The 15,775-nt window shown below is 39.9% G+C and overlaps 1 protein-coding gene across 2 annotated transcripts; it reads left to right on the top strand.

Annotated features, from left to right (window-relative positions):
- Positions 1-5,111: 5,111 nt before the first annotated feature.
- On the top strand, positions 5,112-15,569 carry LOC128011433 (acidic leucine-rich nuclear phosphoprotein 32 family member B-like). Of its 2 annotated transcripts, none has more exons than XM_052593803.1 (5): positions 5,112-5,439; positions 5,883-5,947; positions 6,107-6,154; positions 6,473-6,841; positions 15,384-15,569. In XM_052593803.1, the coding sequence occupies exons 2-5, from the start codon at positions 5,894-5,896 to the stop codon at positions 15,396-15,398; spliced, it is 486 nt and encodes a 161-aa protein (XP_052449763.1). In that variant the 5' UTR covers positions 5,112-5,439; positions 5,883-5,893; the 3' UTR covers positions 15,399-15,569. The 2 variants fall into 2 exon arrangements, with proteins under 2 accessions (XP_052449763.1, XP_052449762.1); XM_052593802.1 differs by lacking the exon at positions 15,384-15,569 and adding an exon at positions 7,002-7,545.
- Positions 15,570-15,775: the final 206 nt, after the last annotated feature.

Genomic DNA, 15,775 nt, shown 5'->3' with positions numbered 1-15,775 from the left:
GAATAACTAGTGGTTAAGGCCAGAGCTATGAATTATGTCCGAACAATGCTAGTACTACAATAGTATATTTTGTCTAGCCCCCATAGTTTAATGGGTCATGTGGTGCAATTTCAGGTTTTCCTTTCTCTTTGGAGTGTTACAAGCTGTCCATGCATAGATAAGATCCTTAAAGTTGCAAAGACTAAATTCTCAAACCCAAAGAGATATTCTTTATAAAAGTTAAGACTCATCCATGCCATCCTAAAATGTATTGTTTAAACACGCCCCCACATGTCTACATCACTATGTAATATTTAATAATACGATTTGCATAGACCACCGAAATGTTCAGGCAAAGAAAGAAGAAGTAACTTTTATTCTTGCTGTAGTATTGTTGGTGCCGCCGCAGCCATGTCATGGAGATGCTGTGTGTTTCATTATATTTCAATATATTTCATCAATATTCGAGTGTTTAATACATTTAATGAAGGACTGTTTCCTGGACCTGGGAGAGTAGCCTACAATGTGTCTGTGCTCAAAGGGTGTTTCTATAATGTATGGGGCAATCCCAACTTTGCAAGGAAAGTCTGGTGCTTCTGACTCTCAGCCTGTAAGTATATTTTCATATTTAAAGAATTTGCCTCTGATGATCCAATGTAGAGTAGTGTTTGTTGTTTCTCCTCTCACAAATGCAGACATGGTTTTATGTTTATGTAGCACGATATGCAATGCAATGCGTAAAAAGACAGTATAAGTCAAGTCACCTTTATTTATATAGCGCTTTAAACAAAATACATTGCGTCAAAGCAACTGAGCAACATTCATTAGGAAAACAGTGTGTCAATAATGCAAAATGACAGTTAAAGGCAGTTCATCATTGAATTCAGTTATGTCATCTCTGTTCAGTTTAAATAGTGTCTGTCATTTATTTGCAATCAAGTCAACGATATCGCTGTAGATGAAGTGACCCCAACTAAGCAAGCCAGAGGCGACAGCGGCAAGGAACCGAAACTCCATCGGTGACAGAATGGAGAAAAAAACCTTGGGAGAAACCAGGCTCAGTTGGGGGGTCAGTTCTCCTCTGACCAGACGAAACCAGTAGTTCAATTCCAGACTGCAGCAAAGTCAGATTGTGCAGAAGAATCATCTGTTTCCTGTGGTCTTGTCCTGGTGCTCCTCTGAGACAAGGTCTTTACAGGGGATCTGTATCTGGGGTCTAGTTGTCCTGGTCTCCGCTGTCTTTCAGGGCAGTAGAGGTCCTTTCTAGGTGCTGATCCACCATCTGGTCTGGATACGTACTGGATCCGGGTGACTGCAGTGACCCTCTGATCTGGACACAGACTGGATCTGGTGGCTACGGTGACCTCGGAATAAGAGAGAAACAGGGTATTCACGTAGATGCCATTCTTCTAATGATGTAGCAAGTACATCGGGGGGTATGGGAAGTGTTCCTGGTTCCGGTTTACCTAATTAATGCAGCCTAAAAATCCTTTAACAGAAGTCATTATAACCAGTAATTATGTCACCACTTGATGAATGGATTGGGTGAATGGATATTATGGTAGGTCCCAGAGCCAGCTGTGTGCCAGTGCATTCGTGCAGAGAGTTGCCTCTGTTAGGGAGTAGAAACACTGGTAGTGAAAGGTTTCTGGAAATACAAACAGGTCCACCTGTCACTTTGAATCATCTCCAAATCAGCTGAACTGTTTGGTGATGCAGTCTCCACTCCCCTGGAAGTGCTGCTCGAGACAGCTTGTTGACTGCCTTATCGAACACTCCTGGGATGTGGATGGCATGAAGGGACCTCAGAAGCTTCTGACTCCGGAGGAAGAGGTGGTGGGCCAGTTGCAACATGCAACGAGAGTGTAAACCACCTTGCTGGTTGATATAAGGGATTATCTCAGTGTTGTCTATGCAGACCAGAACGTACTTGCACTGAAGGCAGCCTCTGAAGTGGCCCAGGGCAAGGCATACTGCCAAGAGCTCGAGGCAATTGATATGCCAACACAGATATGCCAATCTGTGAATATTACAGCATGCCAGGGGCACACCTGCTTAAAGGAATGAGGGATCCATTCATGGGATGAAGGTTCTGCGGCAGGCCGGTGTAAGCTGGACCTGGTGATACAATGTAGCCATGTGCTTTCTGGCTGACAGAATAAAACTCCATGCAGAGAAAAGAGATCCTCTGCGTTGGCACGAGTTTGCTCTTTTCCCAGGTGTCTGAGCACCAGGGGTGCATTACAGAAAGATCCTAACTTTAAAATTGTATCTTATCTGTTTGGTAACCATGGTAATTTCAGTTAGGACCAGATTTATGATGAAAGCTATTACACATCAGCATTTCCAAAGTATTATATCTTATCTTAACTAAAGATAGAAATGGGCTAAAACAGAAACCTCCTAACTTGACCAAAAATCCTAAAAAAACTGTCTTACCTTTGGGACAACCCAAAGGCTGTCCTAATTTCAAAATTATTTGAAAGCTAATGGAAAAAACACTTACCGTTGAGCTGTCCAACAATGGTATTACATATATTAATAATTGAAAATGAAGAATTGGAGATGTTTAATGGTAGAAAGACTTGGAGGACCCTGAAGATGTGTTACACTTTGATGACAACACACTTATGATCTGTATCTGGGCTCTAGTTGTCCTGGTCTCCGCTGTCTTTCAGGGCAGTAGAGGTCCTTTCTAGGTGCTGATCCACCATTTGATCTGGATACGTACTGGATCTGGTGGCTACGGTGACCTCGGAATAAGAGAGAAACAGGGTATTCACGTAGATGCCATTCTTCTAATGATGAGACCAACAAAATCCTTATGAAGCATTAACAGTCATCAGTTAAAAGTCACTAATGCCTCATATTTTTTTGCAAAAGGCAATTTTCAAAGTGAAGTAGCTTCTGCTATTTTGTTTACCTCATCACCAGATTGCAGGTTGCTTGGTAACAGACCTGAGAGTGGATTGTCGAACTTGATAATACAATTTAAGATTCCATTACTAAACATAAGATAAAATTTTGTAAGATTTTTGTAGAATTTTTGTGGAGGACGCAGGGTGAACTGAATTACATAGCCGAGTCTATTGGGCCGCAGGAGCTATGGAGACAGACTGGGGAGTGCAAACCAGGCTTAGAAAGACAGTGCCAGCATGTTCTGTCCTTCCTCTTTGAACTATTGCTGTCTGGTTGACACTACAGAGCACTGCACACCAGAACGGCCAGACACAGAAACAGTTTCTTCCCTCAGGCAATCCATTTCATGAACACTAAACAATAATCTTGGAACACACAAAATTATCATACATTTATTTAACACACATACTTATTTACATTTCAGATTTGCACATAGCATACCTGTTCATACAAATTTGTCGATTTTGTATATAGTTTTTTTTTGCTATTTTGTATATTTGTATATAATTATTTTTGTTATGTGTCTTGTCTTGTCACTGTCGTTCTGCACTGTGGAGCTTCTGTCACTAAAACAAATTCCTTACATGTGTAAACATTAACATACCTAGCAATAAAGCTCATTCTGATTCTGATTTTAATAAATATAAAGAAGAGTGAGTCCATTCCACTATTTGATGTGAGCATTAGTATTGGAACAGTTGAACGTAAGGCAGATGTAAAAGATTAAAAGCTAATGTTTAGTTGCTGATCCATTGCATGCAATCAGAGCAGTGAGTCTGTGACACATAGCAATCACCAGGCTCTTGGTTTCCCCAGCCTTTAATGTAGCCATTTTGCTTTTGCTTGCGAGTTTATGTCTTGAGTCTACTCTTTAGCCGGTAAAATTCAATCTCAACTGGATTTAAATCTGGAGATTGACTTGGGCAACCTAAGACTTTCCATTACGTTTCCCTGATCAAGTCCTTGACTGAACTGGCAGGGTGTTTTGGGTCATTGTCCTGGAGTAATATGAAGTGCTTTCTGATGACTCTTTTGGCATTTTCTTGAATATTGTTAGCCAATATGGTTTTGTACCCTTCTAAATTCATTCTGCTGCTGTCGTCATACATTAAGTCATCATTAATGCTGAGAGGGCCTTTTCCAACGACACCAAATGCATGCCCACACCATGACACCACCACCAAGCTTTACTGATTAGGATGTATACGTAAGATCATTTGCTGTTCCCTTTTCTCCACACATTTGCTTTTCCATCATTTAGATAAAGGTTCATCTTTGTCTCATCTCTCCATAAAACTTATGCCTTTCTATTTTTGGTTTGATCAGAGGTTTGCATCTTTCTGTGTAGCTTCTGTTATTCTGTGTCAACTTCTCCTGCGCACTGTCGATTGTCAACTCATATTTTCTTTTAGCATCCAAATTCTTGTTTTCTCCTTTAGAGTCAGCTCCATCATCTTCATCCTGGTTTGTGTGTGTCATCATCAAATTCAAGACTTAGAATGCAGAGGCAATGGATAGAACTGATAAGACACAGCTCAACACTTTATAAAGAGCTGTGAGGCAACTGTTCCAATACTTATCAGATAGGGAGATGAAACTTCTTGGTAAAACATATTTGTGTTGAATCACCCAATAATAAAATGTGACATTCTGTAATTTTGTCTCATATTCGTCTTGTAATCATATTTACAGATTTCTTAACTCCACAGCAAACAGATTAGTTTTATCTTTACTGTCCCAATACTTAAGAAAGCAGTGTGTGTGTGTGTGTGTGTAAAACATTTGAACAATTTTATTGGAAAAAATATTTATTTATAAAATGTATCTATAAGATATGTTTTCTATATTATATTTATGCATAGTAAATATAGTACATTTTAGTGTTATCTAAAATAAAACTATATAATATACAATAAAATACCTATTTTTCATCTATTTCCTGAACCAAAAGAAGTTTTAAACACCACTGCATCCAACACATCTGAAACACTCATTATCCAAATCAGTATTTAAGATGCAAATTAAGTTCCTCTCTAATAAAGCACATTTTTACAGTTTCCTGTGGTTTGTTTTGGTACTTTCTTCCCTCCGCATTACGTCAACCTCATCAACGTCACAGTCTGGAAATGTGAGCGTGATCTAGAGGAAGAACACGTCTCGATGCCCACACGTCCTTAAGATCTCACTTTCAATTAAATCTGCCCACAAAAGAGCTGTGATTGTCTCACAGGGGAAATGAAAACATCTGTATTAAACATCTGTATAATCAAAACTCATATCTGTGTCCGGCGTTGGGCTCGGTTTATAAAAGAGTTTGATTTCAGCCGTCCAGTCCCTCTGTCTGTGGTGGTACACAAATAGATGTTTATAGGGGCTCCGTTATGTTCATTAAAACACGCAGCGTCTGTCTGACAGCCCCCGCATGTCGGGACGCTCGTTTAAATGCCGTCTGTGTGATCGAGGAGATCCAGACCAACTTCAGTTCATGATCTCCTGCTGTTCTCTGTGCTTCACTAACTGAACGCTTCGGGTCGATCACAGGTAAGAACCAATCACCTCATGTTACACAGGGTTTCTGCAAACTTTATGGTTGTAGGCTTTTTTGTTTTTCAGATCAACTTGAGAAAATGTAAGGAATAAATTGAACACAACTGTCTTGTTTTTCATGTCTTACTTATTATTATTATTTTTAAGTTTGAAGCATGAACATTTTGATTAGTTTCTCAGAAAACTGGACAGATCTTCAGTTGTTTTGCATCTCCAGTAAACGTATCTTGATTAAAGAATGTTTGCATTGGAAAACAAGACAAAAAAATGTTTTTTTAAGTGCATGTAACATTTTTGGCCATGGCTTTATTTATTTATTTTTCTGATTTATGAGCTTTTTAAGGCCTTCATTTTTGAATTTGTGTGTCAATTAAGGCTTTTTAAGACCCACAGAAACCCTGAAGATCCATCATTAATTGCTTTCATTGTTTGTACAGTGACTTTAAAGATGAAGATCGCTTTGCTGGTTTTGGTGCTTCTGGCTTTCGGACACTCGCTGCCTGTAAGTGCTTTTGGCTATTTTAGTTTCTTCCCAAAAACTGATCTGTTAAATGAAGCGCAGTTCAAAGTCTAACTCACTGACCTGAATGTGATTGAATTAAAAGTTTGATCAGAACATGATGCTAAACAAAAGTCACTGTTTTTATCCTGATACAAACAGATGCAGCGGAGGAGAGTAACGAGATCAGAGAGCTCAGAAGGCGACGGGGTAGGAAACACACACACACACACAGACACAATCTCTCACAAACAAACACTCAGTTACATAAACACTCACTCACTCTCATGCACACATATGCAAAAACAAACTAGTTTGACTATATTACTGCGAGCTCACTTTCCATATTATGATATATGATATGTTCGAAACACACCTGTGACACAAACCCCTCAACATTTTTAGATTTCTGTCAAAATATGATTTGCCTTTCAAACAGAGACCGAAACAGTGAAAGTGTTCTACAGGTTTCACTTCATCAGCTTCTTTATCGGAAACAACATCTGAGTTTCTGATGCCTTTTTTTAGAGCGACTGCGAGGAACACGGCAGTGAAGAGAAGAAAGCAGAGGAAGAGGAAGGAGGAGATGGAGACGAGGAAGAAGATGAGGAAGAGGAAGGGGGAAATGGAGACGAGGAAGAAGACGAGGAAGGGGGAAATGGAGACGAGGAAGAAGAGGAAGGGGGAGATGGAGATGAGGAAGAAGAGGACGAGGAAGGGGGAGATGGAGAGCGAGAGAAGGAAGGAGGAGAAGAGGAGGATGAAGATGGCAGTCAGGAAGGAGAAAGTGATGAAAGTGCCGCTGCTGATGAAGAGAGTGAAGACGAGCAGAACAATGAGGAGAACAACGGAGAGGAAGAACAAGTGTCTGGGAAGATTTCCTCAGATCTGACAGAGGTCAGTCGATCACGTGATCATTTCCTACTGGAGTATTTCCATCTGACCCTCTGTGATGTGTGTTTACTTCCACAGACAGTCAGATGAAAATAACTGAAGTATTAATGCTATAATAGTATAATAAAACCTCAGTTTAAAAACAAATCACTCTCTCCCACAGGATGTGACATCATGATGGGCGGAGCTCTCGCCGGATGACATCATGAACACTGTGAAGATGATCATGATCACCGATCACGGAGTCAAAGAAGAAAATGAAAGCAAATTCATATTTAACATACATGCAAATTAAGATTTCAGAAATAATTCATACTCACATCATGAATCAGATCAGAACACAAAACCACAGTATAAAGTGTAAATAAATATTGCATGCTATTTTAGATGTTATTATAGTTTATAATTATTAAAAAGAATGGCATTTGAACATTTTTGTTTTATTTCAGTATTATTTACCTCAGTCTGGTTTCTCAGTATATTATTTCAAAGCATTTTAAGGGCTGCTAAATATAACCGATGTTGTTGTTGTTGTTGTTTTTTAAATGTATAAAACTTATTTTGTAATTCATTGATTTGAATTCAATATTACATATATAAAATCACAATAAGTAGGCCTATATTATATATCAATAATTTGTTCATGTAAATCCTAGGAACCAGCATTACCAGAGCAGGATTCTGTTTTAATGTCACATAAGTGTAAATAAGCCTCAAAATATATTCTATTGCTTTGAAAAACATCTTTAATAAAAGGTAAACTGTCGTGAAGTAAACGCATCTCTCCTGTCTTTGCACGCATGCGCCTCTATTTTATTTATTTTTTAAAGCTATATTTAAGCATCTAATTGAAGTTTGATTAGCTTCTTTGTATGTAACCAACATCTAGTGGCTTTCATGTGACACCACAGCTGCTTCTTGATTGGACGACAGTAGGACTGCCATAATTATGAGAGACACTGTTCTCGATAATTACTGCTCACATTCATAAGAGTCTCATTATCACAAAAGAGTCTCTTCTCAATCATAACTGTAAATTAACAATTAATTTAGAAAAGATGAAAGAAAAGTGTTGAGTGGATACAGTCAAACCAAAAATTATTGTTTATAGAACTGTTGTAAATAAAATTTTAATTTGCAATCACAGTAATTTCAGGAGAAAAACAGTACTCTTCGTGTTATATTGATTAATTATATGAAATTATATAAATATATAAATTTTCTGTCCTGATATGTTGTGATCATTCTAATCTAAATGTATTTTATTAGACTGAATCATGCATTGAAAGAATGCACTCTAAATGCGTACGAGCTCTTGTCTATACATCACGCATGCACTCTGTATGTCTAATTGCACTTCGCTAAAATAAAAATTATGATATTATCCTTACATACCTTTCTAAGTTATCTGACATTAATCAAGATGTATTTGTTCTGACAAAGTTTAACTTCTTGTGTTTTATTAACATTTTCTAAACTATAGCCAATAAACTGTGATAATGTGAGAAATGTTGAAGGTGTCTGAATACATTTTGGTTTGACTGTATGAAAATACACTCCATGTGATGGGATTCGAGCTGTTGCTGGATAAATAGACGCTGAAGTCCATGTGTGGAGCTCTGGAGCGAGTTGTCGATGTTCCAGACGTCTCCGCTGAGTGCATTCGCAACGCCCTGAAGCGTCCAGGTGAAGACCGCAAGCTGGCGCAGGAAACGAGCCTCGATGAACTAGTGCGGAGCGGAGCGCAGGAGTGACATGTGATTGGCCAGCGCACTCAGAGTGTGATCACCACGGCCGTGGAACACGTGACGGAACAGCGTATCCAGCACCGACACGTACAGCGACAGGAAGTAGTGCTCCACCTGTGCGAAACAAACACATGCAGGTGTGGTGTGAAGGTTTGATCGTTACGTCATCATAATCATTTACTCTCCCTCACATTGAGCCAAGACTGTGACTTTCATTCTCTAGTGGAACACAAAAGATTTGGCCCGCATCGATTTCACACGGGCCAGATGTGGGCCAGTTCTTGGGCAAAATCGCTTGTTGTCTGGGAATTTGCAAGATGTCCAAAAGTGATCGAATGCTGTTTACGACTTTTTATCTCCAACTTTTCTCGTAAGTTTGAATTCTGAGATGTTAAGTCACTATTTCCGAGTTTATAACTAAAGTTATATAATCATTCAATTTTGAGAACAAAAAAAGTTTAATTGTGTTTATAATACAGTATAAACTCACATTTCTGAGAACAAAAATCTTGAGATTATAACTCACAATTATGAAAAAACACAAATTACAAAATAATAAAAGTTAATTGTGACTTATCTCAAAATTCCAAGTTTTCTTGCGATTCAGAATTCAAAGATGCTAACTCCCAATTGCGAGTTTATAACTTAAACTCATTTATTTTTAAGTTGTTATTTTATAATTATTCGATTTATAACTCGCGATTGCAAGATACAATTCTGACAAAACAATAAAAAAAATTACCTTTTATCTCACAATTCTGGGTTGTGCAACTGTGAGACAAATTCGCAATTTTGAAAATGCATTAAACAAAAAAAAGTAATTTTGACTTTTTATCTCATGATTATGAATTCTACCTCACAATTTGGAATTCATATCTCACCATATAGACAATTCAGAATGTTAACTCACAATTGTGAGTTTATAACAAAAAAAAAATTACTTACAATTCTGCGAACAAGAGATAAAAGAAAAAGTTGATCAGGAATCTCACAATTCAGATTTTTTCTCATAATTGCGAGTTTATATTTACAATTCAAAATTGTCTTCTCTCACACTTTTGTGGGGAAAAAAAGCCAGAATTATGCGATGTTGTGCAATTGCAAGAACTAACTCACAATTCTGAGAAAAAAAAGTGTTATTGCGAATTTATAACTCAGTTCCAAGACATTAACTTGCAATACTCCGAAGGTACAGAATAAAAAATAATAACGTAATTGTAACAATTCTGTTTTTATATCTTACAATGAAAGATGTTAACTCACAATTGTTATCTTATAACGTAAGATACAAACTCGCAATTTGAGAGGGCAAGAAACATGATGCTAAACAAACGTCACTGTTTTTATCATGATACAAACATTTGCAGTGGAAGAGAGTAACTACATCAGAGAGCTCAGAAGACGATGGGGTAGGAAACACATACACACACACACACAATCTCTCTCTCTCTCTCTCTCTCTCTCTCTCTCTCTCTCACACACACACAGACACAATCTCTCACAAACAAACACTCAGTTACATAAACACTCACTCACTCTCATGCACACATATGCAAAAACAAACTAGTTTGACTTTATTACTGCGAGCTCAGTTTCCATATTATGATATATGATATGTTCGAAACACACCTGTGACACAAACCCCTCAACATTTTTAGATTTCTATCAAAATATGATTTGCCTTTCAAACAGAGACTGAAACAGTGAAAGTGTTCTACAGGTTTCACTTCATCAGCTTCTTTATCGGAAACAACATCTGAGTTTTTGATGCCTTTTTTAAGAGCGACTGCGAGGATAAACTGAAATTGACACAAAAGACTGAAATTGAAGGGTTTTGAAGTGCACCAAACAGCATGTGCTTAAATTCATAAGAATGTAATCGATATCTGATAAATACAGTAAGCAACAGAGATAATTACTCAACACTGTTTGACATCAGACATGTTTTTACTTTTTATTATTATTTTATTATGATCAAATTACATGTATATGACAAACAATACACATTATTAACCATGAACACAGTTTGACATCAGACAGATGCACATGGACTGTTATATGGAGTCCTGGGTTTCCGTCACCCAGTTTTCTTGTGTTCTCTTGTGGTTTCTTGTTTCATGTTTGTTTTGTTTCTGGTCTGTTTTCATGGTTATGACCTGTTGCCTGTCTGGATATAGATTTTTGGATTTCACATTAAACTCACTGCTATTGGATCTCTCGTTCCTGTGGTCAATCATTACAGAAGGACTCCATCCAACCAGATCCAGTGGTGTGGGATTTTGTGTCCGTTCCCCAGCCAGCATGGAGAAGTTAGATTCCTAAAATTAACCACCCTCCGTCAAAAGGGGAATGAGGTGGGTGATGTGGCACAGGAATTCTGGACCCTGGCTGTAGGATTGGAATATAATGATGCAGCCTTGAAATACTTTTTCAACGCCTGTCTGGACAACCCTCTACCAGAAAGGGAAATGAATGAGCAGGAGGTCTTTGATTTTTGGGGGTTCATACTGTACCTGCAACATCGGTCTCAGTGGGATACCCCAGCCACACCTGTCTCTTCAGGTGGGATAGCCAACCCTAGACCGGGGTCTCCAGACAGGAGGACCACCAGCCCAGCACCACTGCACAATATGGCCGCCAGTCCACCGCCTCAGCACAAATTGTTCACCAGCCCAGCACCGCTGCACAAGATGTCCGCCAACCCAGCACCACAGCACAAGGTGGCTGCCAGCCCAGCACCACTGCACAAGATGAAAGCTACAATTGACCCTCCAGAGTCAAGTCAGGTTCCTGTTGACCCTCCAGAGTTGAGTCAGGTTCCCATTGACCCTCCAGAGTCGAGTCAAGTCACCATTAACACTCATGAGTTAAGCACTACTACAATTAGACTTCAGGAGTCAAGTCAAGTCACCGTTGATCTTCATGGGCAAGGTCAAGTCACCAGTGTTCTTCATGGGCAAAGTCAAGTCACTGATGATCTTCATGAACAAGGGCAAGTCACGTTGATCTTCATGAGCAAAGTTAAGTCACCGTTGATCTTCCTGAATCCGGTCAAAACACCACGGAACTACCAGAGTCTCTCCACATCTCTGCTGAACTACCAGAGTCTCTCCACGTCTCTGCTGAACTACCAGAGCTTCTCCACGTCTCTGCTGAACTACCAGAGCTTCTCCACGTCTCTGCTGAACTACCAGAGCTTCTCCACGTCTCTGCTGAACTACCAGAGCCTCTCCACATCTCTGCTGAACTACCAGAGCCTCTCCACGTCTCTGCTGAACTACCAGAGCCTCTCCATGTCTCTGCTGAACTACCAGAGCCTCTCCACATCTCTGCTGAACTACCAGAGCCTCTCCACGTCTCTGCTGAACTACCAGAGCCTCTCCATGCCTCTGTGGAACTTCCAGAGCCTCGTCACATCTCAGCCAAACTCCCTGAGCGCTCGGCTTATCCTGTCGTGGCCATGGAGGCCATCCAGGAACTCACCGCCTGCCCTGTCAAGGAGACCATCTACCATCTCCTCGGGGCCATGGAGGCCACCCTTAACCTGTTCATGTTCTCTATTTCAGGCTTACCTAACCAGACTTGCTCTCCTGTGTCATCGATCCCACTGTGGTGGTCTTCGGCACCGCCCTGGTGGGCTGCTGTCTCAACCGCACGGCTGTGGTGGTCTTCTGAGCCGCCCTGGTGGGCTTCTGTCTCAACAGCATGGCTGTGGTGGTCTACTGCACCGCCCTGGTGGGCTTCTGTCTCGACTGCATGGATGTGGTGGTCTTCTGCACCGCCCTGGTGGGCTTCTGTCTTGACAGCACGGCTCCAGTTCCACCTAATCCACCCTGGATACTTGCCCTGTCGGCTCGGTCCTGGGCCCCTGAACTTTCTGTTCCCTCCTGGTCTTGTGTTTTGTTTCTTGGTTTTTCTTTTTCTCTCTCTTTCCCTCTATGGACCTGGCCCTCCATCCCTCCCCTGGTCCTCCGCAGGTCCACCTCCCTCCTGGTCTCCTTCTTGCACTCCCTATCTCTGTTTCCATCAATTACCTGGCCCTCTGTCCCTCCCCCTGGTTCTCCGCCGGTCCACTTCCCTCCTGGTCTCTGTGTTCCTTGGTTTGCTCTTGTATTAAGGTAGAGCATCTGGTAGCTGCTCCGTAGACGAGGGGGTAATGTCACAGTGTTTGTTCTGTGTTACCCCGGGTGTCCAGTAGTGGTCTCACTTCCCCATAGGCACTTCACTGCAGGCACTACATTTCCCACATAGCTTTGTCCCTTCATCATAGTTAATTGCACAGCTGTTATTGCACTCAGCTGTCTCCTCTTCCTTTGTTATCCTGTCTATATATACCAATCTGTTTTCATTCTGTTTCATGGAGTCCTTATTTTCCGTCCCCCAGTTTTCTCATGTTCCCTTGTGGTTTCTAGTTTCTAGTTTCTAGTTTCTTGTTCCATGTTTGTTTTGTATCTGGACTGTTTTCATGGTTATGACCACTTGCCTGTTTGGATATTGATTTTTGGATTTCCCATTAAAACACACTGCTATTGGATCTCTCGTTCCTGTGGTCAATCGTTACACTCAGGCCCCATAAGCTACTTTCCCTTTGAACACGAAATAAATCCAGGTTTATTATCTTTGTATAATTTATTAAGCTATATTATTTTATATTAATAAAATATATATTTTTATTTACATTTCTTACTTTTACTGTATTTCTGTGTTCTAGTTTCTTGTTCATGTTCATCCATTTAATTAAACGTAAATAAACCAAAATATTTGACATTTGACATTGACATTATCAAGTTCATTTTTTACATTTATATTATATATATAAATAACAGAGTAGCAGGCAGAATATGCAATGTAAAAAAAAAAAAAAAAACTACTCTACGTATACCCGCGGGATTTTGCGGGCGGGAGCGGGACAAAACTTGATTGTTTGCGGGTGGGAGTGGGAGAAAATAACATGGGCTGGATATCACAGTTTGTGATCTCTGGTTCACGAAAGAATAATTCGATGTAACCGGATCTTTTTGAACCAGTTCACCAAATCGAACTGAATCGTTTTAAACGGTTCGCGTCTCCAATACGCAGTAATCCACAAATGACTTAAGCTGTTAACTTGTTTAATGTGTCTGACACTCCCTCTGAGTTCAAACAAACCAATATCCCGGAGTAATTCATTTACTCAAACAGTACACTGACTGAACTGCTGTGAAGAGAGAACTGAAGATGAAGACAGAGCCGAACCAGATAACAAACAAAAGATTGAGTCTTGAGTCAAGTCACCGTTTCTGTCAGACGCGTCCGATTCGAGAACCGAGGAGCTGATGATACTGCACATGTGTGATTCAGCGTGAAAGCAGACCGACACACAGAGCGTCTGAACCGAACTGATTCTTTTGGTGATTGATTCTGAACTGATTCTGTACTAATGTTATGAGCCCAAGTAAACCGAAGGCTTGAATAAAGGGCAATCATCGCTAATGACGTCATTACGTCGAGCGCAAAAAAAACAGTGAAACGTTTTCTTCAACCGGTTTATTGAATCGAACTGTCCGAAAGAAGAAAGAAGTACTGATGATCCGAACACCGATGCAACCGGTTCTTGACTTGTGAACGAGTCAGTCTTTTGTTCGTTATCTGGCTAACTGACCCTCTGATGTCACAAGGACTACTTTGATGATGTTTTTCTGATGTTTTTCTGATGTTGGACATGGACAGTATACTGTTCCCACAGTTTCAAAGGAGGGACTGAGAGCTCTCGGACTAAATCTTAAATATCTTAAACTGTGTTCCGAAGATGAACAGTGGTCTTACAGGTTTGGAACGACATGAGGGTGAGTTATTAATTACATAATTTTTATTATTGGGTGAACTAACCCTTTAAGATACAAACTCTCAATTTGAGAGGGTAAGGAACATGATGCTAAACAAAGTCACTGTTTTTATCATGATAAATGCCAATGACAGATGCAGCGGTGGAGAGTAAAGAGATCAGAGAGCTCAGAAGACGACACACACACACACACACACACACACAGACACAATCTCTCACAAACACTCTCATGCACACATATGCAAAAACAAACTAGTTTGACTATATTACTGAGAACTCAGTTTCCATATTATGATATATGATATGTTCGAAACACACCTGTGACACAAACCCCTCAACATTTTTAGATTTCTGTCAAAATATGATTTGCCTTTCAAACAGATACCGAAACAGTGAAAGTGTTCTACAGGTTTCACTTCATCAGCTTCTTTATCAGAAACAACATCTGAGTTTCTGATGTCTTTTTTTAGAGCGACTGCGAGGAACATGGCAGTGAAGAGAAGAAAGCAGAGGAAGAGGAAGGAGGAGATGGAGACGAGGAAGAAGATGAGGAAGAGGAAGGGGGAAATGGAGACGAGGAAGAAGAGGATGAGGAAGGGGGAGATGGAGATGAGGAAGAAGAGGATGAGGAAGGGGGAGATGGAGAGGGAGAAGAGGAAGGAGGAGAAGAGGAGAACGAAGATGGCAGTGAGGAGAAGAAAGTGATGAAAGTGCCGCAGGTGATGAAGAGAGTGAAGACGAGCAGAACAATGAGGAGAACAACGGAGAGGAAGAACAAGTGTCTGGGAAGATTTCCTCAGATCTGACAGAGGTCAGTCGATCACGTGATCATTTCCTGCTGTAGTATTTCCATCTGACCATCTGTGATGTGTGTTTACTTCCACAGACAGTCAGATGAAAATAACTGAAGTATTAATGCTATAATAGTATAATAAAACCTCTTTGTTTAAAAACAAATCACTCTCTCCCACAGGATGTGACATCATGATGGGCGGAGCTCTCGCCGGATGACATCATGAACACTGTGAAGATGATCATGATCACCGATCACGGAGTCAAAGAAGTAAAGCAAATTCATATTTAACATACATGCAAATTAAGATTTCAGAAATAATTCATACATCATGAATCAGATCAGAACACAAAACCACAGTATAAAATGTAAATAAATATTGCATGCTATTTTAAATGTTATTATAGTTTATAATTATTAAAAAGAATGGCATTTGAACATTTTTGTTTTATTTCAGTATTATTTACCTCAGTCAGGTTTCTCAGTATATTATTTCAAAACATTTTAAGGGCTGCTAAATATAACAGATGTTGTTGTGTTTTTTAAATGTATAACATTTATTTTCCTAATTC

Source organism: Carassius gibelio, chromosome B23 (genome assembly GCF_023724105.1).
Source record: "Carassius gibelio isolate Cgi1373 ecotype wild population from Czech Republic chromosome B23, carGib1.2-hapl.c, whole genome shotgun sequence".
NCBI classification, from domain to species: Eukaryota; Metazoa; Chordata; class Actinopteri; order Cypriniformes; family Cyprinidae; genus Carassius; species Carassius gibelio.
This window is presented reverse-complemented; position numbering and strand designations above follow the sequence as displayed.

What these genes read in the sequence shown, in the direction of transcription:
- LOC128011433 (XM_052593803.1), top strand. Translation starts at nt 5,894, where the DNA reads ATGAAGATCGCTTTGCTGGTTTTGGTGCTTCTGGCTTTCGGACACTCG. An exon ending in CTTTCGGACACTCGCTGCCT is followed by an intron (nt 5,948 to 6,106) that starts GTAAGTGCTTTT and finishes TGATACAAACAG; the next exon opens with ATGCAGCGGAGGAGAGTAAC. An exon ending in AGAGCTCAGAAGGCGACGGG is followed by an intron (nt 6,155 to 6,472) that starts GTAGGAAACACA and finishes GCCTTTTTTTAG; the next exon opens with AGCGACTGCGAGGAACACGG.